Source organism: Coregonus lavaretus (genome assembly GCF_964263955.1).
Source record: "Coregonus lavaretus genome assembly, chromosome: 35".
Taxonomy (NCBI): Eukaryota; Metazoa; Chordata; class Actinopteri; order Salmoniformes; family Salmonidae; genus Coregonus; species Coregonus lavaretus.
In genome coordinates, this window is record NC_140022.1 from 7,289,055 (window position 1) to 7,316,724 (window position 27,670).

Here is a 27,670-nt window from a genome sequence, read left to right on the forward strand (position 1 = left end):
CAAAATACCACAGTCGACTGCAGTTACTGCAATCTTTTTTTGTAAGGGATGAGGTTATACTCTATCATGATTCACTTCTTTATGTTTTATTTCATTCTTAAACCATGGAGCAACATATTCAGGATACACCTTTTCCCTTCCAAACTGAATCTAATACATGAGGTGCTCCGTCATGATTGTGGTCTATAATACCCCATGCTTTAGACTAAATGAGTATCTAGGAAGAGTGAGGGAGCTGTTGAAGCCAGTTAAAGTGATTTATAGCATTTAAAATGGTTGGGTGTACTTTGTCGCTCTTTAGAGGTATAAAAACAAAGATGACTGTTTAGATTTAGTGTGTGTTTCTTGATTTATATTTTATCTACAAAGCGCATGATCTATTCTAAAGGATTTGTTCATTGTTCTTACCTTTAAGGATAGTCTATAACCTCTCTCTCCTCTCCTCTAACCCCATAGGACACTTGACCAGGTGAAAAATGAAAGCTCCCATCACACTCCAGATTCTTCTCTATGCTGCTGTGGTCCGAGGTTTCAAAACAGTGTCCAAGAGAGGCTCAGGTACGTCTCCATGTAATTGTCTGTTAGCTGTCTGTCACTCCAGCCCGGTGGTTGAACCTCTCCAGGTATTGGAATCATGGAGAGAAGAGTGTGTGATTGAGTCAACTAAAGTGTGGTTGGTTGGAGTTGATGTTGGATGGTGAATACCCATAAATCAAAGGAAGGTCCAAATGGAATGTGTTGTTTTCCATCAACCTTTAAGAGCAATGGCATTTTTTATGTTACATTTCTATACCTGTCCATGCACTAATGCTAAGAAAATTAGAAAATTTGAACTTTTGTGGTTCTATTGGCTTTTAGTTCTGTTGAGTGCGGTCGGTTCAGGCTCCAATCTGGGCTGCTATTTATTATTAACCATCTTCGGGTTGCCTTGGCGTTTGTCAAATAAGCACTATCCACCCCTGACATTGACAGATGGCATCTCCAATTCAGAAGAGAATGTCTGTCTCCCAAACACACTCACAGCTCCATCCCTCTTTATCGCCTCTCTCTCTCTCTCTCTCTCTCTCTCTCTCTCTCTCTCTCTCTCTCTCTCTCTCCGTCTCCTCCTCTCTCTCTCTCTCTCTCTCTCTCTCTCTCCGTCTCCTCCTCTCTCTCTCGCTCTGTCTCTCACTCTCTCTCTCTCTCTCTCTCTCTCTCTCTCTCTCTCTCTCTCTCTGTCTCTCTCTCTCTCTCGCTATCTCTTTCTGTCTCTGTCTCTCTCTGTCTCGCTCTCTGTCTCTCTCTCTCTCTCTGTCTCTCTCTCTCTGTCTCTCTCTTTCTCTCTCTCTCTCTCCCTGTCTCTCCCTCCATATCTCTCTCCCTTCCCTGATGTGTGAACTTTAAGCTAACAAGAGAACAAATTTGACTGTACAACAAAACTACTGATCAGCCTGCCACTCTGCTACACTAAGACAGCACCTTCAGCTGCAGAGTGGGCTTTAAAAGCAACAGCATTGTGTGTTCTTCTGTAGTGGTCCATGGAACAGTTGGATAATGGATCTGTCTCAGCCTTTCCACATGTTTACGCTCAAATGTTTCTTTAACAGCAGTAAACAGTCCCTTTGCAATCTCAGAGTCAAGTGCTTTCAACAATGGATGGCATATGCCATTCATCCGCACTCCTCAAATAATAGTCACTTCTCAGTTGAGGTCCTGCAGCATCCTGCATCTCACGACAGTTTCAATAAAATTACCTTGGCTTTGTGTGATATATTGTAAAGTCATGGCAAACATAGCAGTATATTGTGAAGTTGTATATTGTAAAGCCTTGTCCATGTTTTCAGGGCTAGCAGTATAGTATGAAGGAAAAAGACAGTAGCAGCAGTAGTAGTATATGATGAAGACATGGCCATGTGTTCATGCTAGATATCAGTGGTGTTACAGTAAGGGAGATCAGTAGTGTTACAGTAAGGGATATCAGTGGTATTACAGTAAGGGATATCAGTGGTGTTACAGTAAGGATTATCAGTAGTGTTACAGTAAGGGATATATGTGGTATTACAGTAAGGTAAATCAGTGGTATTACAGTAAGGGATATCAGTGGTGTTACAGTAAGGGGTATATCAGTGGTATTACAGTAAGGGTTATATCAGTTGCGTTACAGTAAGAATTATCTGTGTTATTGCAGTAAGGGGTATCAGTGGTATTACAGTAAGGGATATCAGTGGTGTTACAGTAAGGGGTAGCAGTGGACTTGCAGTAAGAGATATCAGTGGTGTTACAGTAAGGGTTATCAGTGGTATTACAGTAAGGGATATATCAGTGGTGTTACAGTAAGATGTATCAGTGGTGTTACAGTAAGGTATATCAGTGGTGTTACAGTAAGGGATATCAGTGGTGTTACAGTAAGGGCTATCAGTGTTATTGCAGTAAGGGGTATCAGTGGTCTTACAGTAAGGGATATCAGTGGTATTACAGTAAGGGATATCAGTTGTGTTACAGTAAGATTTATCAGTGGTTTTACAGTAAGGGATATCAGTGGTGTTACAGTAAGGGATAACAGTAAGGGATATCAGTGATGTTACAGTAATGGATATCAGTGGTAGTACAGTAAGGGATATCAGTGGTGTTAAAGTAAGGGATATCAGTGGTATTACAATAAGGGATATAAGTGGTATTACATTAAGGGATATCAGTGGTGTTACAGTAAGGAATACCAGTGGTATTACAGTAAGGGATATCAGTGGTGTTACAGTAAGGTATATCAGTGGTATTACAGTAAGGGATATCAGTGGTGTTACAGTAAGGGATATCAGTGGTATTACAGTAAGGGATATCAGTGGTGTTACAGTAAGGGATATCAGTGGTGTTACAGTAAGGGATATCAGTGGTGTTACAGTAAGGGATATCAGTGGTGTTACAGTAAGGGATATCAGTGGTATTACAGTAGGGGATATCAGTGGTGTTACAGTAAGGGTTATCAGTGGTATTACAGTAAGGGATATCAGTGGTATTACATTAAGGGATATCAGTGGTAGAGAGGTGTCTCCCGACCGCCCCGCTGATGGCCAGATGCCCTCTCTCTCTCTCTCTCTCTCTATCTCTCTCTCTCTCTCTCTCTCTCTCTCTCTCTCTCTCTCTCTCTCTCTCTCTCTCTCTCTCTCTCTCTCTCTCTCTCTCTCTCTCTCTCTCTCTCTCTCTCTCTCTCTCTCTCTCTCTCTCTCTCTCTCTCTCTCTCTCTCTCTCTCTCTCTCTCTCTCTCTCTCTCTCTCTCTCTCTCTCTCTCTCTCTCTCTCTTTCTCCTCTCAGGGAGCCAACGTCTCTCTTGGAGCCTTTATCAGCTCTAATCTGAACCAGCGGGATGCCATGTGCTGCCATATCCACCGTGTCACACAGAGATGTATTAAAGGTGGTTCAGCCAGGGGAGCGATGTGGGAGGAGAGCCATGACCTAGCTTTTCTATGGCTAGCAACAGAATAGAGGGATGACATGCATTCCTTCATTGATAACATGCAGACAAAAGAGAGATCTTGATGAATGTATTTGTGAAGCAAATATTTATAAACATCCTCACATGTCGTTAAAGGATGAAGGTGGATGAATTTGTGGAAAAAACAACATATAATGGAAGACGTACAGTGTTGGAGATCTTTAAGCAGTAGTTTATTCATTCTCAGAAGTATATTTGCTTATGTTGTGTTTTCAATTGTCCTTTGATGCATATCAGACAGCAGGGCCTGCAGCCCTAGAGCTCGAGGAAGGTTTTTGCTTTCATGGAGTCAGTCCCTGTGGGCTCCCCTCCCAGGTAGGTGGATGAGCCGTAGCCTGAGGTGGGGATTTGAAATGTGTCCTCTGATAAATAAAAGCCCTGCTCCGCACTGCATTGTTAGTCCAGGTCCATTGTTCGCTTTCCTGTTAGAGACAACCTTTTTTCTTTACGATCAATCAGGCAGATTGCCTGTGCTATGCTTTAAATTCTATAGTCCTGCAAAAGTTTATATCATTTCAATATCTTTCCTTTGTTTTTAAATGTACTTAATCACTGTACTTTCCAGCTGGAAGCTGTTGGATCAACATAGACATTACAGGACATACGTCGTTTATACGCCTGACCCTTCAAAACAGGGACGTTTCCCCATTTGTCATCCATCATTTCTTCTTTGTTTGTTAGAGTGCTGATGTTGAATAAATGGTTGATCAGACAGAGAATTTGCGTAATGCAACACATCACATTCAGGAGAGAATCGCTGCAGGTGATACGAGGCCTCTAGATCCCAAACCATTTGATCACAGATTATGAAATGTGTTTGTCTTCCTGTTATTATTTCAATTTGATTCAGTCTTTCAGCTTTGACATTGTGTTTTGACCATACTTGCTGGTAGTTTCAATAGGGGGGAGCCTGAACAGCCACTGTTGGGTAACCTAGCAATGATTTGAATGGAATGAAGTACTCTGCATTACAGTTGGTTCAAAAGCAGCTGTCTTCTTGTGCTTCTCGCTAAGAAGGCAAGACACTTTCAGTAGACTTTAATTAATTAATTCAATACAATGGAAATTATTGTGAATACAACGGATACAATGGGGTTTCATATCTCTTTCTCTTTCTTCTCATTATATTCCCAGAGATCACTATAGTAACCCACTCATCTTTAGACTAGGTGTTGACCAGCAGACATGCATCATTTGTCATCACCTTAGAGGTAGCAGCAACTGCACCCACGTCGGCCATTTTGTGTCAAAGCAGTTGCCCTGGTCCTATAAGGGGAGAGAACAGAGGGGGCAAGTTAGAAAATAACCATACAGAGTGGTGATACCTAAATACTGGCCCTGGGGCCACATCTGGCCCCTCGTGCCATATCAACATTAATTCAATTAAGAAAAATACCTTAATATGTACTCTGACAATTTGAATGATCAAAGGGGTTGAACATAAAATTGAGTTTACAGAAAAGCACAGTGATATACAAATTGTCAATAAATTAAAATTATTTTTGCTAATAAGATTTGAAATATTTGATTCAATGTGTCAGTTCAGACTAAGTCCTGAAGGTACGGTACCTCTGGTCTGTGACTACCACAATGTCTACTTAAGCCAAGCTGGAATCCAAATTCCATGACTTGTAAAATAAACAGACCCAGCCATCTATATTCATTCTTAGCATAATTGCTCCCGGATTTCCCACCAGCAAATATTGATGACTGCTGTGGATTCTAGCCTAATCTCTTGACAATGATTGATACAAATGTGATATCTCAAACTCCTCCTCTCCTGCAGAATATATCTCTGCTCTTTAGTATCCATTCCTTAGTGACAGACACGTTTAAAGACAAATTATTCCTGTCAGCTAACTCTCCTAGTAATTATGACAAAATATTTAAACTTCCAGCTTCTTTTACAGCGTCATTTGAATTATGATTCACATATGGAACAGCCAATCTCTTCCGGGGGGTGTTTATTTTCCATCAAATCAATGGCAGCTCTGAAATAAAGAATCTCTCTCTGGGGGGATGGAACTGTTAATTATGGTTTTACGTCTCAGTGTGTCACTTCTGATGGAGAGTTGCTGTAAATAAGATGAGTTAGCATGCTATCTGCATCACCAGCCAGGCCTTGGTTCCCGTTAGACCATTTCAAAACAGCACAGCCACTGAATATATCCTTCTATCCCACCAGAGTATTTATCTAGCAACTTCACTCCACCACTACAGTATGGCTGTGTCCCGAATGGCACCCTATTCCCTACATAGTGCACTACCTTTGACCCGAGCCCTATGGACCCTGGTCAAACGTATTGAACTATATTGGGAATAGGGCGCCATTTGGGACACAGACCACATCTCACGGCTCGCCATATTTTCTGTCAGGAAACACATTCAAGGACGTGCTGGCAGTCAATTAAATGTACAGTCCTCTTCTTCCTCAACAGACTTTAAAGTACAGGGAGGATGTCAGGATGAATCCATCAGTAAGGAATAGACTCCTCATCGCTGCTGCTGATGATGACCCCAATGGGGTCACAGTTTGATAATAATAATAGGATACTACTAATTGGAGGGACGTCCGCAAGCGCCACACCAATTCAATTAGAGCTGTGCACTTGACTTTGTAATTTATATTAAAGGATTTAAATATGGCAGGGATCTGACAGCAATGACAGCCCATAGATGTTGATGGAGTAGGACCAATAGCCATGCGTTAGGCCTACACTTGGTAATATAAAGAAAATCCACCTGCAAAACAGAGTGAATGGTTTGCATATAGGTTACATGTAAAGTAAACCACTTTGGATAATCAAGCACAATTTGCATGCCATTGGCCAGAGCAGCACTGACTGAAGTCCTTTGTTAAGTGCAAGGCAAAGTGTTACCTACTGCAGTTATAAGCATCACACAGACAGAACATTGTAGATCTAATACGGCTAAACTAAAGCTGACACAAAGCATGATGAGCTTTTTTAAATTCAAAGCAACATGTGAAGATGTAGGAGTACGATCAATGATTGTATGTACATGACAACCATGGTGTAAACATATGGTGACACATTTGGAACAATTTAACAAGAAACAGAAACAGTTTTCAAAAGGCACTGATCTGTTTCCACACATTAATGTATGATTAGATATCTGCCTATGGTCAATTCATTCAATCTGAAATCAGAAGGCTACCAGTATTGATTGCAGCGATACATTGTATAATCTATGCTTGGCAGTCTGCGGTATCTTCTGCTGCTATGTTTTGATACTCTGTTTACAAGCCTAGCTAGCGTTGTCTGGGTGATCGATGTACTACACCGCGCCAGATCCATGGTTTTTTACCTCTTTTCAGCACATATAATTTTCAATCAATCAATTTCAGTCTTGTATTGATTTGCATCCTTCAGGACACTTGTAGGAGACAGTCCTAATGATGATAGTGATAATCAACAAGATCACTTGCGATAATGGCTGTTAGACAGCTGTTTGCCTCCATGAGTCTCATAGGTCCTCTGAAAACACACACATATACAGGCACGCACACACACATACACGCACGCACACAGACGCACACACACGTACGTACGCACGCACGCACGCACGCACGCACGCACGCACACACACACACACACACACACACACACACACACACACACACACACACACACACACACACACACACTGTCATCTTCCTTCAGTCAATACTCCCATAGCTGCCTCTCAAGTAGTGAATGATTGTCTCCGTTGTGTGGGGGGCTCACGGCAGGAGAGATTGATCACAGCCACGATGTTGGAAATGAAATAGTCGGGTCACTTGGAATTTGTTTTCCTCTTCCCTGCAGCTCACAGCAGCTGCACGTGCTGCTGAATGCTGCAGTCTGATGAGTGAGGTAGTGAGGTTACAGGGATCTGCCTGCCGGTCAGGCCCTGAGAAAGATGCTGTAGCCCTTTGCTGCCGCAACATGGTGATCAATCTGGAGTGGCTCTCCCAGGAGTCTGTTTCCTGTGCCATAATAGTGTTAGAATGCCACAGCCGTGGAGAACAGTCTCTATGGTCTAGACTAGAGGGATGGCCTAGGCACTAGGTTGAAAGGGCAACTGGAAAGGTGGGGGTGTGAAGTGAATAACTACTTTGATGGTTCCTACCTTACACATATTGCATAAAAATATGTTTCCTTGGTTACATGCAGATGCTGTGAGAAATACATGACCATTCTCTCAACCTTCCTCAATCTGCAAGGGAATGTAGCTCTTCCCCCCTCCTGTGTTCCTTCATTCCTTCCCTCCAGACCGCCGTCTTATGGCAACAGCACTTTGTCTTGTGAGTTGACCCGTCATCCTGCGCTGCAATTCACTGCTCCCTTCTGACAAGTGCTTCACGCATGACCAAAGCCCCTCGGTTGAGGACAATGGCCATCATTGGCCAGTTCACAGGAGCTGTAGGTTTGTCCACTTAACCCTTAATACACAAGGGCCCAAGGGTCTGAGCATTGAAAGCACAGTACACTCTGTGAAGCCTCCCAAATGTGTGAAGCCTCCAGTCTGTCTGTGAAGCCTCCCGTCTGTCTGTGAAGCTTGTTTCATAAGGACAGTATAGTGTACTTGTTGACGTCCTGTGTCAGTGACAATGGAGCAGCTGTACTACGTCAGTTGTCTTTGAGCAAAAGTGTATTACAAAATATTATATAATTTTTTGCAGGTTGATGTTTATTGTCATGAGTCTTGTCCTGGAGGCTGAACTGAGCTATTTTCCCTTAGATAGGCCAGCTGCAAAGTCACAATTGGGTATATTGTACAAATTCATGAAAACATTTTTGGTCTTAATTTAAGGTTAGGGTTAGGCATTAGGGTTAGCAGTGTGGTTCAGGTTAGGGTTAGGTTTAAAATCATATTTTATGACTTTGTGGCTGTGCCAGCTAGTGATTGGTGCTGCATGGCTAACCCTGCCTGTCAGATATATTCTAATATGATACCTCTACCTCTTCTTGCAGGTAATAGCTTGCAGGAATTTTCCACAGTATTTACATCCATTTAATTTGCACCCACAGTATAGTAGAGAGACTTTAGTAGTTGGCCACAGACCAAAACTTCAACATTGACTTTTTTCCCTGGCCCTGTCAGTCAGCTTCATGACACCAGTTCACTTCACATGGCTGGGGGCTTTGGACAAACACAACATTAAAACTACCCACAGATTAATGTAATGAGGGGAAAGCGCAAAAACTGCATTGTGTCTACATTAATTTATTCAAACGCAGACAGAACCGCTGCACTTAGCCTACTATTAACATTGACTACGGGGCTCCCCAGTGGCGCAGCGCTCTAAGGCACTGCATCGCTGCGTTACTACAGATCCTGGTTCGATACCGGGCTGTGTCGCAGACGGCCGTGACCGGGAGACCCATGAGGCGACGCACAATTGGCCAAGTGTCGTCCGGGTTAGGGGAGGGTTTGGCCGGCTGGGATGTCCTTTCCTTGTCCCATCGCGTTCTAGCGGCTCCTGTGGCGGGCCGGGCGCAAGCACGCTGACAAGGTCGCCAGGTGTACGGTGTTTCCTCCGATACATTGGTGCGGCAGGCTTCCGGGTTAATCGTGCATTGTGTCAAGAAGCAGTGCGGCTTTGCGGGGTTGTGTTTCGGAGGACGCACGGCTTCGCCTCTCCCGAGTCCGTACGGGAGTTGCAGCAATGGGACAAGACTGTAACTACCAATTGGATATGTCGAAAAAAGGGGTAAAACATTTATATTAATAATTGTAAAAAAAAACATTGACTACTACCCCGCACAAACAGCGTACCACATTTCACTAGGAATATGAGCAAAGAAAATACTGGTTTATGGTTTCCTAAATGTATTCTGCAGCCTAGATCTTTAGGCTGGTATTTGTAGCCAATTTGAAGGATTATGTATGGGGTTGATAATGAGCTGTTGGCAGAGAGAGGATTCTGACATGGAGGAGGCCAGTGAGGCCTTCCTTCTTAAACCAAGAAAATCCAAATCAATGTCCTGGTTTCTGTGACTACGAGGGTTTTTCAAAAACATGTCATATAGGGCAGTCATTCATAAGCTGAAATTACTCTTATCTCCACTGACACGGAGATGAGCCAGGGGTGGAAATGAACCAGTGCACTGGGAGTCGGACCTGCTATGGCTAATGGCTATGCAAATGACCCTAGGCTGGGATGGAACACTGACTAAGAATCAGGTGTTATAGCCTGGGGCCGTCCTGGACTATTAATCCTTACCTCCTCTCTCTCTCTTCAGCTATATATCTTTTTTTACCCTCTCTCTCTTTTACATTTTAGTCATTTAGCAGACGCTCTTATCCAGAGAAACTTACAGGAGCAATTAGGGTTAAGTGCCTTGTTCAAGGGCACATCGACAGATTTTTCACCTGGTCAGCTCAGGGATTCGAACCAGCAAACTTTCACTTACTGGCCCAACCTCTTAACCGCTAGGCTACCTATCCTTCTGTCCTCCTCCCTCTACCACCCTCTTTCTCTTTCTCTCCCTCTATCTCTCCCTCTCTCTCTCCCTCTCTCTGTCTCTGTGTGAATCCCACATGGCAGCAATGTGGATAGTACTGACAGTGATGGTTGCTGCCATTGATTACTAAAGCTTTGTTACAGATGCTCGAGGGGGGAAGGCCGAAAGGCATCTCTGAAAATAATTACCAGTAGCAACATCCTTACCTCTATTCATCGAATGACAGCTCTCACCCGTGATGACTTACTGCCGTCCTGCTTACTTAGATCAGAGCACTTACTATTAGGAAAAGTGACAGTTATTAAACAAACAAAGTATGAGCTAGTGAGGTGCTGTATGGATTCCTCTTCAGTGATGGCCTCCTACCGTCAATGTCACAATCTGACCGTGATCATTTGATCAGCAGAATCAAGATGTATTGTTGTTTTTCAGGGACAGGATGTTGTTGTGTTGTAACCAAACAGTGAATTGGTTTTCCGTTGATTTGTGAACTGACTTTGAGTGTTGATCCTGTTTCAAGTCCGATCCTTCTTGAGCGAAACTCAATGCCTAAGCCACGATCGATCACTGTACTTACTTTCATTTCAGGATCCTCTCAATGTTGTGCAGCTGTAGCCTACTCTTCAACGCTATCCCTATGGATGAATGCTATCACAGTCACTCATCATTAACGTAATATCTTTACTTGTGTGAAACAGGAGACTTGAGTAATTAAGATGAGTCACTACATTATTACCATGCATTATCTGGTACAGAGAAAGATGCATTGCTTTGTAGCACATATGACTGTGTATAGCGTCTCACCTAGAACACACAAAGTCGTTTAACTATGGATTTACGTGCAGAGCACTGCATCATTTTTATTAATGACACAATCCAGACAGGAAGAGAGCCTCTTATTTTCTTTTTGCCATATCTCCCCTGACAACTATACACATTCTGAGTTTATCTCCATAACAACAATCTCCAGCCAACCCCCCGACCCTGGTTATACTGTATACACACTCTTCCTTCTGCAGGTTCTTAGTCTGTGGGGAAATTGGAGAGATTGTTTTATAAATGAGGTAGTCAATCTAAAGGCAGAGACAATGGACTGGCAACTCCCATAAGGAGATTTCCTCAAACAGTGATCTCCTCTCTTCACTCCTATCCTCTCTCTCTCTCTCTCTCTCTCTCTCTCTCTCTCTCTCTCTCTCTCTCTCTCTCTCTCTCTCTCTCTCTCTCTCTCTCTCTCTCTCTCTCTCTCTCTCTTTCTCTCTCTGTCTCTCTCTCTCTCTCTCTGTCTCTCTCTCTCTCTCTTTCTCTCTCTTCTCTCTCTCTCTCTCTCTCTCTCTCTCTCTCTCTCTCTCTCTCTCTCTCTCTCTCTCTCTCTCTCTCTCTCTCTCTGTCTCTCTCTCTCTCTCTCTCTCTCTCTTTCTCTCTCCTCTCTCTCTCTCTCTCTCTCTCTCTCTCTCTCTCTCTCGCTCCTCTCTCTCCTCTCTCTCTACCTACACTGAGACAGGAGCTATGCGGTAGGGAGCCAAGTGATCATGTTGAATCATGATGTTAGACTGCTGATCGTTAAGCTTAAAGCCACACAACAACATTGTAAACAGTGTAGCAATATCCCACTGTGCATTCCATGACATTTGAACATGCAAATACTGTAACACTTGATAAGACAAAGCACTTCTATGACCTTCTCTATCTGTAGATTAGGCTAATCACCATCCTTTTTAGGATTTTAACAAGGTTATTATACATGCTTGCTGTCACGCAGACAAGAATGCATTGATATGATTGATCCCAAAAAAATGTCATCTAGGCTAGAAATGTCAATTTTGCTGGCATTGTTGTGTGAATATGACAGATGTACGATGTGCACCGGAGTCCTAATGCATCTCACTTAACCTTTGGTAGAAATTGTTCATGAAGAGCTTTCATTTGAGGTAAGGTAGTTTTCCCCGAATTGATGCTGTGGACTTCCTCCTTATCAAAACATGCTTATTCAAACAATTACTATTTTGCACCTTGGCACATTTTACCGGAAATGTTGTTAAAAAGTGCAGAGGATGCTTTATAAACTGATGATCCATTGTTTTGATGTCCGTTGGCTTGGGATCTGTTGTGAAGGTGCCATACCAGGAGAAATAAGATTCACAGATTGTCTGTATTAACGTGGGAAGTTTCAAAGCCACCAGCAACATTTCTTTATACCCTTAGTACCCTTCGTACCCTTCACACCTTTCACACCCTTAGTACCCTTCGTACCCTTCGTACCCTTCACACCTTTCACACCCTCAGTACCCTTTCTTACCCTTCGTACCTTTCACACCTTTCAAACCCTTAGTACCCTTCGTACCCTTTGCACCCTTCGTACCCTTCGTACCTTTCACACCTTCCACACCCTTAGTACCCTTCGTACCCTTCGTACCCTTCACACCTTTCAAACCCTTAGTACCCTTCGTACCCTTCACACCTTTCAAACCCTTAGTACCCTTCGTACCCTTCGTACCCTTCACACCTTTCAAACCCTTAGTACCCTTAGTACCCTTCGTACCCTTCACACCTTTCAAACCCTTAGTACCCCTCGTACCCTTCGTACCTTTCACACCCTTAGTACCCTTCGTACCCTTCGTACCCTTCACACCTTTCAAACCCTTAGTACCCTTAGTACCCTTCGCACCCTTCGTACCCTTCACACCTTTCAAACCCTTAGTACCCTTAGTACCCTTCGTACCCTTCGTACCTTTCACACCTTTCACACCATTAGTACCCTTCGTACCCTTCACACCTTTCACACCTTTCAAACCCTTAGTACCCTTTGTACCCTTCACACCTTTCACACCCTTAGTACCCTTCATACCCTTCACACCTTTCAAACCCTTAGTACCCTTCGTACCCTTTGTACTCTTCACACCTTTCACACCCTTAGTACCCTTAGTACCCTTCGTACCCTTCGTACCCTTCACACCTTTCAAACCCTTAGTACCCTTCGTACCCTTCATACCTTTCACACCTTTCAAACCCTTAGTAATCTTCGTACCCTTCGTACCCTTCACACCTTTCACACCCTTAGTACCCTTTGTACCCTTCGTACCTTTCACACCTTTCAAACCCTTAGTACCCTTAGTACCCTTCATACCCTTCGTACCCTTCACACCTTTCAAACCCTTAGTACCCTTCGTACCCTTCGTACCCTTCGTACCCTTCACACCTTTCACACCCTTAGTACCCTTTGTACCCTTCACACCTTTCACACCCTTAGTACCCTTCGTACCCTTCACACCTTTCAAACCCTTAGTACCCTTCGTACCCTTTGTACTCTTCACACCTTTCACACCCTTAGTACCCTTAGTACCCTTCGTACCCTTCGTACCCTTCACACCTTTCAAACCCTTAGTACCCTTCGTACCCTTCATACCTTTCACACCTTTCAAACCCTTAGTAATCTTCGTACCCTTCGTACCCTTCACACCTTTCACACCCTTAGTACCCTTTGTACCCTTCGTACCTTTCACACCTTTCAAACCCTTAGTACCCTTAGTACCCTTCATACCCTTCGTACCCTTCACACCTTTCAAACCCTTAGTACCCCTCGTACCCTTCGTACCCTTCGTACCCTTCACACCTTTCACACCCTTAGTACCCTTTGTACCCTTCGTACCCTTCACACCTTTCAAACCCTTAGTACCCTTAGTACCCTTCATACCCTTCACACTTTTCAAACCCTTAGTACCCTTAGTACCCTTCGTACCCTTCGCACCCTTCACACCTTTCACACCCTTAGTACCCTTCGTACCCTTCACACCTTTCACACCTTTCAAACCCTTAGTACCCTTCGTATCCTTCGTACCCTTCACACCTTTCACACCCTTAGTACCCTTAGTATCCTTCGTACCCTTCACACCTTTCAAACCCTTAGTACACTTCATACCCTTCACACCTTTCAAACCCTTATTACCCTTCGTACCCTTCGTACCCTTCACACCTTTCAAACCCTTAGTACCCTTCGTACCCTTCGCACCCTTCGTACCCTTCACACCTTTCAAACCCTTAGTACCCTAGTACAAAGGGTACTAAGGGTGTGAAAGGTGTGAAGGGTACGAAGGGTATGAAGGTTACTAAGGGTTTGAAAGGTGTGAAAGGTACGAAGGGTACGAAGGGTACTAAGGGTTTGAAAGGTGTGAAAGTTACGAAGGGTACGAAGGGTACTAAGGGTACTAAGGGTGTGAAAGGTGTGAAGGGTACGAAGGGTACGAAGGGTACTAAGGGTACTAAGGGTTTGAAAGGTGTGAAGGGTACGAAGGGTACTAAGGGTGTGAAAGGTACGAAGGGTACAAAGGGTACTAAGGGTTTGAAAGGTGTGAAAGGTACGAAGGGTACAAAGGGTACTAAGGGTGTGAAAGGTGTGAAGGGTACGAAGGGTACTAAGGGTTTGAAAGGTGTGAAGGGTACGAAGGGTACGATGGGTACTAAGGGTTTGAAAGGTGTGAAGGGTACGAAGGGTGCGAAGGGTACGAAGGGTAGTAAGGGTTTGAAAGGTGTGAAGGGTATGAAGGGTACGAAGCCCTTAGTACCCTTCGTACCCTTCGTACCCTTCACACCTTTCACACCCTTAGTACCCTTTGTACCCTTCGTACCTTTCACACCTTTCAAACCCTTAGTACCCTTTGCACCCTTCGTACTTTTCACACCCTTAGTACCCTTCGTACCCTTCGTACCCTTCACACCTTTCAAACCCTTAGTACCCTTAGTACCCTTCGCACCCTTCGTACCCTTCACACCTTTCAAACCCTTAGTACCCTTAGTACCCTTCGTACCCTTCGTACCCTTCACACCTTTCACACCTTTCAAACCCTTAGTAACCTTCATATCCTTCGTACCCTTCACACCTTTCACACCCTTAGTACCCTTAGTATCCTTCGTACCCTTCGTACCATTCACACCTTTCAAACCCTTAGTACACTTCGTACCCTTCACACCTTTCAAACCCTTATTACCCTTCGTACCCTTCATACCCTTCACACCTTTCAAACCCTTAGTACCCTTCGTACCCTTCGCACCCTTCGTACCCTTCACACCTTTCAAACCCTTAGTACCCTTTGTACCCTTCGTACCCTTCACACCTTTCAAACCCTTAGTTCTCTTCGTACCCTTCGTACCCTTCACACCTTTCACACCCTTAGTACCCTTTGTACCCTTCGTACCTTTCACACCTTTCAAACCCTTAGTACCCTTTGTACCCTTCGTACCTTTCACACCTTTCACACCCTTAGTACCCTTCGTATCCTTCGTACTCTTCACACCTTTCAAACCCTTAGCACCCTTAGTACCCTTAGTACTCTTCGCACCCTTCGTACCCTTCACACCTTTCAAACCCTTAGTACCCTTAGTACCCTTCGTACCCTTCGTACCCTTCACACCTTTCACACCCTTAGTACCCTTAGTACCCTTCGTACCCTTCGCACCCTTCGTAACTTTCACACCTTTCAAACCCTTAGTACCCTTCGTACCCTTCGTACCTTTCACACCTTTCAAACCCTTAGTAACCTTCATACCCTTCGTACCCTTCACACCTTTCACACCCTTAGTACCCTTTGTACCCTTTGTACATTTCACACCTTTCAAACCCTTAGTACCCTTAGTACCCTTCGTACCCTTCACACCTTTCAAACCCTTAGTACCCTTCGTACCCTTCACACCTTTCACACCCTTAGTACCCTTTGTACCCTTCGTACCTTCACACCTTTCAAACCCTTAGTACCCTTAGTACCCTTCGCACCCTTCGTACTCTTCACACCTTTCAAACCCTTAGTACCCTTAGTACCCTTCGTACCCTTCACACCCTTCAAACCTTTCACACCCTTAGTACCCTTCGTACCCTTCACCCTTTCACACCTTTCAAACCCTTAGTACCCTTCGTACCCTTCGTACCCTTCACACCTTTCACACCCTTAGTACCCTTAGTATCCTTCGTACCCTTCGTACCCTTCACACCTTTCAAACCCTTAGTACACTTCGTACCCTTCACACCTTTCAAACCCTTAGTACCCTTCGTACCCTTCGTACCCTTCACACCTTTCAAACCCTTAGTACCCTTCGTACCCTTCATACCCTTCGTACCCTTCACACCTTTCAAACCCTTAGTACCCTTCGTACCCTTCACACCTTTCAAACCCTTAGTACCCTTCGTACCCTTCGTACCCTTCACACCCTTAGTACCCTTTGTACCCTTCGTACCTTTCACACCTTTCAAATCCTTAGTACCCTTTGTACCCTTCGTACCTTTCACACCCTTAGTACCCTTCGTACCCTTCGTACCCTTCACACCTTTCACACTCTTAGTACCCTTTGTACCCTTTGTACCCTTCGCCTTCAATTCGAATGGCATCAAGGAAACAACCGTGCGACTGACTGACGCATTAGGAGGTAGCTAGGGCTCTTGATAAATCCGTTGTGGAGTGAGTGTGCCATTGTAAATGCAGGAAGTCTTACAACATGGTGGCAGTTGACGGGCTGTCAAGCCTCCTCACGTCTGTCTCAGAGCCTCACAGCCTCACAGCGTGTGGCCCTATTCACTGATGCTCTTTGGAGAACGTTTGAAAAAATCCTCTACAGGCTCTCTGTGTTGTGTTAGCTCCCTGTTCGCCGTATCCCCATTTGACGCCGTTCTGTGAAAACACTGCTCTCTTGTTCTCTTTGTGGCACTATTTCCCTTTTCGTTTGCTAGTTACTGAAGGAGCTGGAATTGGTGAAAGGAGGCACAATCAACCTGTTTCTGTGTCTGCAACATGCAGAAATAGCCAGAGTGAATCTTTATTGGTGGAAGGGGGACTAGCTGCCAAGTTAAGGAGTTGTTGTTTTTGTTTCTGGGTGGAATGGCAGGATGAGGATGTAAGCTGGCTCCCAGAGGGGTGCAGCCTTTGTTGGGTGCAGAGTACTGGTGTTGGACGACTGGCATGGTGCAGGAGTCCTGGAACAGAACCAGGCTGTCTCTCCCTTCTCCATTCTGCAGGGTTCTCTTTTCTCTTTGTCTAATGGTTGGGAAGCCAGGGCTTCTTTCTCTCCAAGGTTCTCCAGTCAGCACATATGGGCAGGTCCATTCAGCTCTAATTCTTTCACGCTTTTTATAATGAAAAAGGAAATTACCTGGGATTTCCTTTTATAGAACCGCCTGTCTCGGATCAATTATTCCACTGGAAGGCTGATTTGTGAGAGAAAATGTGTCAACTCAATCTACTCTATTTTGTAGACATTTCACTCATCTCCCTTTTGACCTTATATTAACGGAACCAAGTGACACCCCGCCGCTTTAAGCACTGTATTTGAATTTATATGAGTTATATTGATGCAATGTCACATATTTCCCTGTCACGTTTATTGTCTCGCATTTCGAATCTGGCATATATTTGAGATATTTACTGCTTCCTTATTTATTGTTACCTATGGCTGAAAATGGCTGAAGATGTGAGATGATTTCCCTACAGTGCTATGATCAATAAATTCTACGTATTAATGAAGTTCCAGTGTCAGTTCCGAGACGCCTCCTCACATATGTCCTCTCCCAGGCCTTATTTATCAAACCGACCAATGGGAGAGTAGCGTTGGGAATGCTGCTTCCTGTGTTCAGCGTCATGGAACATATGCTGAGGCCCAGGGGGGAGGGGCGGGAGCAGTCCGTAATTTACAGGACTGTCATTCATTTAGTCTCTGTTTATATGACACAGAGTGGCAGAACATTATAGCTCTGTAAAAGTGAATTAGAGGTGAAGTTCTCGTCGGTGGGGTTATGAAATGGCTATGAAAGCTTTTATAGTCCTCTGTGGTCTATTTAACAGATTAGATTCCATTCATGTGTAAACATAAATGAAAGGTACCAATGCCCTCGTGTTCCCATCCATCGGCATGACAACAAACCCCTCTCAGCCTCATCCAGAGGATGTACAGTACCACTACAGTCATGACATTTAGAATCCATGTTTTATAATCTGTAAAGAGGAGAGGACAGATCTGGAGATGGTACAGGGACTGCAGGATACAATACTTTGGACAATTTCCGGCGCCTAAATTACAAAAAATGTCAGATTTTATTAAATTCAAAAGGATGTCTATTTTCCCCTCTAAATATGTGACCGACCGGCTCAATTTGGTCTTATGTAGCAACATTTGAAATTTTATATTGGATAAAAGTAGAGACTGTATATCATACACTACAATTGAGGAACAATGGGAAAGTGATTCTGCTTTGAAAGTTGATAAACTTGTAACCTCACTTTTGAGAAAATGGTCCTTGAATGTTTTGGTACCTACTGGAGAGCTCTTCTTTGTCTACACCCATTCAGCATCGTTCACACCGTTTTAAGCTTTAGCCCCACCCATCTCTTTAAGGAATCACATGTGAGGCTACAGTGGCTTGTGAAAAGTATTCACCCCCCTTGGCATTTTTCCTATTTTGTTGCCTTACAACCTGGAATTAAAATTGATTTTTTGGGGGGTTTGTATAATTTGATCTACACAACATGCCTACCACTTTGAAGATGCAAAATATTTTTTATTGTGAAACAAATAAGACAAAAAAACAGAAAACTTGAGCGTGCATAACTATTCACCACCCCGAAGTCAATACTTTGTACTATTGCAGCAATTACAGCTGCAAGTCTCTTGGAGTATGTCTCTATAAGCTTGGCACATCTAGCCACTGGGATTTTGCCCATTCTTTAAGGCAAAACTGCTCCAGCTCCTTCAAGTTGGATGGGTTCTCCTGGTGTACATCAATCTTTAAGTCATACCACAGATTCTCAATTGGATTGAGGTCTGGGCTTTGACTAGGCCATTCCAAGACATTTAAATGTTTCCCCTCAAACCACTCAAGTGTTGCTTTAGCAGTATGCTTAGGGTCATTGTCCTGCTGGAAGGTGAACCTCCATCCCAGTCTCAAATCTCTGGAAGACTGAAACAGGTTTCCCTCAAGAATTTCCCTGTATTTAGCGCCATCCATGATTCCTTCAATTCTGACCAGTTTCCCTGCAGATGAAAAACATCCCCGCAGCATGATGCTGCCACCACCATGCTTCACTGTGGGGATGTTGTTCTCGGGGTGATGAGAGGTGTTGATGGCCAAAAAGCTAAATTTTAGTCTCATCTGACCAGAGTACCTTCTTCCATATCTTTGGGGAGTCTCCCACATGCCTTTTGGCGAACACCAAACATGTTTGCTTATTTTTTTCTTCAAGCAATGGCTTTTTTTCTGGCCACTCTTCCATAAAGCCCAGCTCTGTGGAGTGTACGGCTTAAAGTGGTCCTATGGACAGATACTCCAATCTCTGCTGTGGAACTTTGCAGCTCCTTCAGGGTTATCTTTGGTCTCTTTGTTATCTTTGATTAATGCCCTCCTTGCCTGGTCCGTGAGTTTTGGTGGGCGGCCCTCTCTTGGCAGGTTTGTTGTGGTGCCATATTCTTTCCATTTTTTTATAACGGATTTAATGGTGCTCCGTGGGATGTTCAAAGTTTCAGATATTTTTTTATAACCCAACCCTGATCTGTACTTCTCCACAACTTTGTCCCTGACCTGTTTGGAGAGCTCCTTGGTCTTCATGGTGCCACTTGCTTGGTGGTTTTTTGAAACAAGTTATTTTTTTCATTTCACTTCACCAATTTGGACTATTTTCCAATACCTGAAATCCAAATAAAAATCCAATTAAATTACAGGTTGAAATGCAACAAAATAGGAAAAACGCCAAGGGGGATGAATACTTTTGCAAGGCACTGTATATACTAAACAACCAAAGATTTCAAGACTAAAGGCTGGCTAATACTACGGTTGTGTTCGTAAATTTAATCTGGAGTGCCAGAGTGTGCTCTGGGCATTCGTAAAGTCAGAGTGTTGTCAGATTGTCCGTTTGTAAATTCAGAGTGTTTCGCTCTCTGAGCGTTCAGAGCGCACACTGGACGCTCTGGCTGAAAAGTAGGGTTGAGCCGAGCGTTCTGACCTAACAACAGCAGTCAAGCACCCAAGCTAACTGGCTAACATTGGCTATCTTGCGAGCTACTTCCAGACACAAATGAGAGAACAGCGCACTCTGACCATTTTACTCGCCCTACCAGAACTGTTTAGGCTGTTTTTATGTTATCCAGAGCGTTGGTAACTGCAACTGTGCTGCTGGCAACAATTTAATCACGCTTTTTTGCCAACATTTACTGACACCGGCCACATTCAACGGGTGTTGAGTGTTTGTAAATTCGTCAGTTATTCTGCGCTCTGGCACACTCAGACGAGAGAGTGCTCTGAAATCGAAGTAGATAGCCAGAGCGAATTTACCAGCTACGTCTATCGACTGTTGTCGCAGTGACATCATAAACATTCTATTTTAATAGTTACTTGCATAGTGGAGTATTTTGTTTAGACATGTAGTTAGCTAAACAATTAACCATAATCCCAACTCATAACGTTACTACCCTGCATGAATCTGCAGGTAGCTAACCAACCAGGTTCAATGTTAGCTAGCTAACATTAGGCTATAACTAGCAATGCAAATGGCTCTGAGATACGAATAATATTACTACACAGATCATACACGTAACGTTAAAGATGTAATCCGCTGTTTTATACAACAGCCTTCTGTGTGTTCTCTTTTTGCAATCAAACGCCAGAATTTTCTCCATCTCCTTAGCTATCATACTCTAATTCCACTGATTTCAAAACTCGGTCCTCCACAAAGTGGAGGGCAACACTTATGCAGTTCAAATGGCGCTCCTGTGAAGTAGTGACGTGTGACATACGCCTAATTTCCTGAAACGAGTCCAATATAATCTTGGTTGTTTTGGCTTTGCCTTGCCCTCAGACCGTGAAAAGGTAAAACTGGATGATATTTACTTTAGATGGTTTATTTGACAGAGATCAGAATCATCAACCATCAGTGCAGCTTAGAGTAGATATGTGACTGGTTTCCCACCATGTTCTCCTTTAGCCAGCCAGTCGGAGTATCCCATCAGCTGTAGCATAATGCCTTCTATCGACCCTGCCGTAAACAACGTTGGGTCACAGGAGTGAGGGCGGAATCTAGAGCTTGAGAACAAGAACACAGTGTGTAGACAACAATCGAAACAGGAATTGACAATGTCTTTGGAATGTGTAAGCTGTTTCTGTGTCATGTCCATTCAAGTGGTTATCATCGCTGTGAAAGATGTGATGATAAGCCAGGGAAAGATACTCTGAACATGATGAGGGTTATGGAAGGGAAGAACATACTGTCTATATTCTCCGTACATGGTCAATTGTCTGTGGGCTGAGAGGCTGGGAGCTTACTCATCTTCTCACATTGGTAGTGTGATGCAGACCCGTAGGGCTTTGTGGCAACTCATAATATGCTGTCGCTATCTCTTCCTCTCTAATACAGGAGTGGTATCTGTGTATGAAAAGTGATGCTGTAGCAATGTCCTCTTATCCCTGTACACTATATGGGTGATGTCTGTGTATAGCTAAGTCATTTAATCTGTGTATACTATATGGTGGTGTCTGTGTATAGCTAAGTCATTCTATCTCTGTACACTCTATGGTGATGTCTGTGTATAGCTAAGTCATTCTATCTCTGTACACTATATGGTGGTGTCTGTGTATAGCTAAGTCATTCTATCTCTGTATACTATATGGTGGTGTCTGTGTATAGCTAAGTCATTCTATCTCTGTACACTATATGGTGGTGTCTGTGTATAGCTAAGTCATTCTATCTCTGTACACTATATGGTGATGTCTGTGTATAGCTAAGTCATTCTATCTCTGTACACTATATGGTGGTGTCTGCGTATAGCTAAGTCATTCTGTCTCTGTACACTCTATGGTGGTGTCTGTGTATAGCTAAGTCATTCTATCTCTGTACACTATATGGTGGTGTCTGTGTATAGCTAAGTCATTCTGTCTCTGTACACTATATGGTGGTGTCTGTGTATAGCTAAGTCATTCTATCTCTGTACACTATATGGTGGTGTTGACATGTGCAGAACAAAATGTGGTCCTCTTTTTTATTTACTGATGCACAATATGACCAGAATAAACAGGATGTAGAACTATTACTGTAGGATTATTACTGTAGGACTATTACTGTAGGACTATTACTGTAGGACTATGACTGTTGGATTATTATTGTAGGACTATCACTGTAGGACTATTATTTAGGACTATTACTATAGGGCTACTACTGTAGGGCTATTACTGTAGGAATATTACTGTAGGAATATTACTGTAAGACTATTACTGTAAGATTATTACCGCAATACTATTGATGTACGACTATTACTGTAAGACTATTACTGTAAGACTATTACTGTAAGACTATTGATGTAAGACTATTACTGTAAGACTATTACTGTAAGACTATTGATGTAAGACTATTACTGTAAGACTATTACTGTGAGACTATTAGGATTGATTAGAACAGCGCCGGAGAAGATGGCTGCCGTTTTACAGCCCTCTAACCAATTGTACTATTATGTGTGTTTTTCCGCGTTATTTGTAATTTATTTTGTACATAATGTTTCTGCCATCGTCTCTTATAACCAAAAAGAGCTTCTGGATATCAGGACAGCGATTACTCACCTCGCATTGGACGAAGATTTTTTCTTCAACGAGGCGGCCGCGAAGGATATCATACAGACACCCGACAAGGCCCAGATCCCCGTCATTCGCGTGAGGAAGAGACGGAGATATCGCGGACGCAGATCCGGGTGCCTTGTAAGGATCCGACGGCGAGCGAGTAAACTGCCTCTTCCATCAATCCTATTAGCCAACGTTCAAGCTTTTGAGAATAAAATGGACGATTTAAGATTACGGTTATCCTACCAACGGGACATTAAAAACTGTAATATCTTATGTTTCACGGAGTCGTGGCTGAACGACAACAATGACAACATTCAGCTAGCAGGCTATACGCTACATCGGCAGGACAGAACGTCTGACTCTGGTAAGACAAGGGGTGGCGGTCTGTGTATATTTGTAAACAACAGCTGGTGCACAAAATCAAATACTAAGGAAGTCTCGAGGTTTTGCTCGCCTGAGGTAGAGTATCTTATGATAAGCTGTAGACCACACTATTTACCAAGAGAGTTTTCATCTATATTTTTCATAGCTGTCTATTTACCACCACAAACCAATGCTGGCATTAAGATTGCACTGAATGAGTTGTACAAGGCCATTAATCAACAGGAAAACGCTCATCCAGATGCAGCGCTCCTAGTGGCCGGGGACTTTAATGCAGGGAAACTTAAATCCGTTCTACCTAATTTCTACCAGCATGTTAAATGTGCAACCAGAGGGAAAAAAACTCTAGACCACCTTTACTCCACACACAGAGACGCATACAAAGCTCTCCCTCGCCCTCCATTTGGCAAATCTGACCATAACTCTATCCTCCTGATTCCTGCTTATAAGCAAAAACTGAAGCAGGAAGCACCAGTGATTCGGTTAATAAAAAAGTGGTCAGATGACGCAGATGCTAAGCTACAGGACTGTTTTGCTAGCACAGACTGGAACATGTTCCGGGATTCTTCAGACAGCATTGAGGAGTACACCACATCAGTCACTGGCTTCATCAATAAGTGCATCGATGATGTCGTCCCCACAGTGACCGTACGTACATACCCCAACCAGAAGCCATGGATTACAGGAAACATCCGCACTGAGCTAAAGGGTAGAGCTGCCGCTTTCAAGGAACGGGACTCTAACCCGGACACTTATAAGAAATCCCGCTATGACCTCCGACGAACCATCAAACAGGCAAAGAGTCAAAACAGGTCTAAGATTGAATCGTACTACACTGGCTCTGACGCTCGTCGGATGTGGCAGGGCTTGAAAACTATTACAGACTACAAAGGGAAGCACAGCCGCGAGCTGCCCAGTGACACAAGCCTACCAGACGAGCTAAACCACTTCTATGCTCGCTTCGAGGCAAGCAACACTGAAGCATGCATGAGAGCACCAGCTGTTCCGGATGACTATGTGATCACGCTCTCCGTAGCCGATGTGAGTAAGACTTTTAAGCAGGTCAACATTCACAAGGCCGCAGGGCCAGACGGATTACCAGGACGTGTACTCCGAGCATGTGCTGACCAACTGGCAAGTGTCTTCACTGACATTTTCAACATGTCCCTGACTGAGTCTGTAATACCAACATGTTTCAAGCAGACCACCATAGTCCCCGTTCCCAAGAACTCTAAGATAACCTGCCTAAATGACTACCGACCCGTAGCACTGACGTCTGTAGCCATGAAGTGCTTTGAAAGACTGGTCATGGCTCACATCAACAGCATAATCCCAGAATCCCTAGACCCACTCCAATTTGCATACCGCCCCAACAGATCCACAGATGATGCAATCTCTATCGCACTCCACACTGCCCTTTCCCACCTGGACAAGAGGAACACCTACGTGAGAATGCTATTCATTGACTACAGCTCAGCATTCAACACCATAGTGCCCTCTAAGCTCATCACTAAGCTAAGGATCCTGGGACTAAACACCTCCCTCTGCAACTGGATCCTGGACTTCCTGACGGGCCGCCCCCAGGTGGTAAGGGTAGGTAACAACACATCTGCCACACTGATCCTCAACACGGGGGCCCCTCAGGGGTGCGTGCTCAGTCCCCTCCTGTACTCTCTGTTCACCCATGACTGCATGGCCAGGCACGACTCCAACACCATCATTAAGTTTGCCGACGACACAACAGTGGTAGGCCTGATCACCGACAACGATGAGACAGCCTATAGGGAGGAGGTCAGAGATCTGGCCGTGTGGTGCCAGGACAACAACCTCTCCCTCAACGTGACCAAGACAAAGGAGATGATTGTGGACTACAGGAAAAAAAAGAGGACTGAGCACGCCCCCATTCTCATCGACGGGGCTGTAGTGGAACAGGTTGAGAGCTTCAAGTTCCTTGGTGTCCACATCACCAACGAACTATCATGGTCCAAACACACCAAGACAGTCGTGAAGAGGACACGACAAAGCCTATTCCCCCTCAGGAGACTAAAAAGATTTGGCATGGGTCCTCAGATCCTCAAAAAATTATACAGCTGCACCATCGAGAGCATCCTGACTGGTTGCATCACCGCCTGGTATGGCAACTGCTTGGCCTCTGACCGCAAGGCACTACAGAGGGTAGTGCGTACGGCCCAGTACATCACTGGGGCAAAGCTTCCTGCCATCCAGGACCTCTATACCAGGCGGTGTCAGAGGAAGGCCCTCAAAATTGTCAAAGACTCCAGCCACCCTAGTCATAGACTGTTCTCTCTGCTACCGCACGGCAAGCGGTACCGGAGTGCCAAGTCTAGGTCCAAAAGACTTCTCAACAGCTTCTACCCCCAAGCCATAAGACTCCTGAACAGCTAATCATGGCTACCCGGACTATTTGCACTGCCCCCCCACCCCATCCTTTTTACGCTGCTGCTACTCTGTTAAGTATTTATGCATAGTCACTTTAACTCTACCCACATGTACATATTACCTCAACTACCTCAACTAGCCGGTGCCCCCGCACATTGACTCTGCAACGGTACCCCCCTGTATATATAGCCTCCCTACTGTCACTTTATTTTACTTCTGCTCTTTTTTTCTCAACACTTTTTTTGTTGTTGTTTTATTCTTACTTTTTTTGTTTAAAATAAATGCACTGTTGGTTAAGGGCTGTAAGTAAGCATTTCACTGTAATGTCTGCACCTGTTGTATTCGGCGCATGTGACCAATACAATTTGATTTGATTTGATTTGATTTGTAGGACTATTTTGGTCCCAAACAGCATTCTGACCTGTGCTGTGTGGAGGAGCTATAGAGGAGCTACAGAAGAGTATCCTGTTGACAGACAGATGATGTAGAGGAGGAAACGGAGACGAAGGATCCTGAATGATTTACAATTTATTTACAAGGGGAATGACCCTCCACGTTTTCTCCCTGACAACACAATTTATTAGAGTGCAGATAGGGATTATTTATGGTTGATCATTACATTGTTTCATTCTACATCCTCCACTACAGACTGCACCCCTTACCTTACCTACCTAATCTAGCCAACACATGAATGAATGGATACAGACTTAGCCAACATCTGTGCACAGAACTCACTTGGACTGTGTTGATTTTTTCAAAGCCAAAATACAGTGAAGTTTCTAGCATTCAAAGCATTATAATTCAACATATCTATACTATAACCCAACCCCTCAATATTAGCCAGATCATCGTCATTTTGCTCCCCCCAAAAAATACAGACAGGCCCACTGGGCTAAAAATGGACCAGCCCATCTGGCATTTGCCCGAAATGCCAGATGGCCAGTCCGCTCCTGAATGGGACTTTTTACATTTTTACATTTTAGTCATTTAGCAGACACTCTTATCCAGAGCGACTTACAGTTAGTGAGTGCATACATTTTCATACTGGCCCCCCGTGGGAAACAAACCCACAACCCTGGCATTGCAAGCGCCATGCTCTACCAACTGAGCTACACAGGGCCAGTACATATTCTGCAGTACTTTCCAGGGCTTCCTCTCCTCTCCGCTTTATGTGCTCCAAGTGACTCGTCTTGAGAAACACAAGGATGGAGGAGGATTACGCTGTATTTTGTATGAACCTTTCATTTCTTTTAGTATGCAAATGGTAGATTAGCCCGAGGGGCCCGTTTGGCTGAGTTATTCCTACCAGGAGGGGATACTAATCATTCAAATCTTTATTTCCTTTCAAAATCATCACAAGCTAGTCCCACATTCACATTCCAACAGGGGAACAGCACACTCTGTGGAACAGAGAACATTGTGCCATAGAGAGCCATTCAAGGGAAATTGAAGAAGTTTCTTCCCAGTCTACAGTCTTTTTTGGAGAGAGGAAGATTTCAGTTTCTTTTTAGAAATGGTTATATTTCAAGTTGTCAAACTGTTAGCCACAGAGTTGCAAGTGACCTTGCCATTGGGGTATTTTGGTTGGTGGTGAGTGATATGATTGAATAGAACCCTATGATGCATATTTAATTAGAGTCCCTTTTTAACTTCTCAGTTGAGACAATTTGGCAGTTGATTGAATGATTCATATGACTCACATCAAACCAAATATAACTGGTCTCTGACTCCTCAACATTCAGAATTACTGCATTTACTGTCATTTTTTGTCGCTTTTCCATTCAGACATTCTAAACTTTATTTATTGTAGTTTATCATCTGCATTCATCATTTAACATTTGTAATTACCTACAGTAGTGTACTATACCACATTACGAAGGGAATTTATTACATGAATAATTACCTAGTGTACTATACCGCATTACGAAGTGAATTTATTACATGAATAATTACCTAGTGTACTATACCGCACTACGAAGTTAATGAAGGTTTGTATAGTTATTATTGCAAGATTTCTGCGTTCTTCCCATGGTCTTGTGTGTTCTTCTCAGGGCTGTGTTCGAACATCTGCGTAGCAAACTGTGTTTGGTAAATGTCTCTTGCATCACACACTACGTCACAAAATGTACCATGAGAAGCAATTCCCTCAGTCCTTTTGATCTCTGGGAAACGGGGCGGGGGAATTAGGACGTACGTATTTCATATCTGTGAAATTGTGTGCAACGCATCTGAGATGTATGATGCAACAGTTGATGTGAACATCCATAATTTAGAGATTTAAATGACCTAATTCTATACGGCAGCTCTAAAGCCCATCTTTAAGACACAATAGTGTGTATGTAGTGTGTATGTAGTTGTGTGCACATGTGTGAATCT

General features: G+C 43.8%; 1 protein-coding gene across 1 annotated transcript in view; it reads left to right on the forward strand.

Annotated features, from left to right (window-relative positions):
* Window positions 1-476: 476 nt before the first annotated feature.
* LOC311109895 (interleukin-1 receptor accessory protein-like 1) overlaps window positions 477-27,670 on the forward strand; it is a gene marked incomplete at both ends in the record, with an annotated part of 264,081 nt that continues 236,887 nt past the window's right edge. The window contains one exon of the mRNA XM_084152912.1: window positions 477-558. Coding sequence (XP_084009038.1) covers window positions 477-558 — 82 coding nt within the window. The remainder of the gene's footprint in view (window positions 559-27,670) is intronic.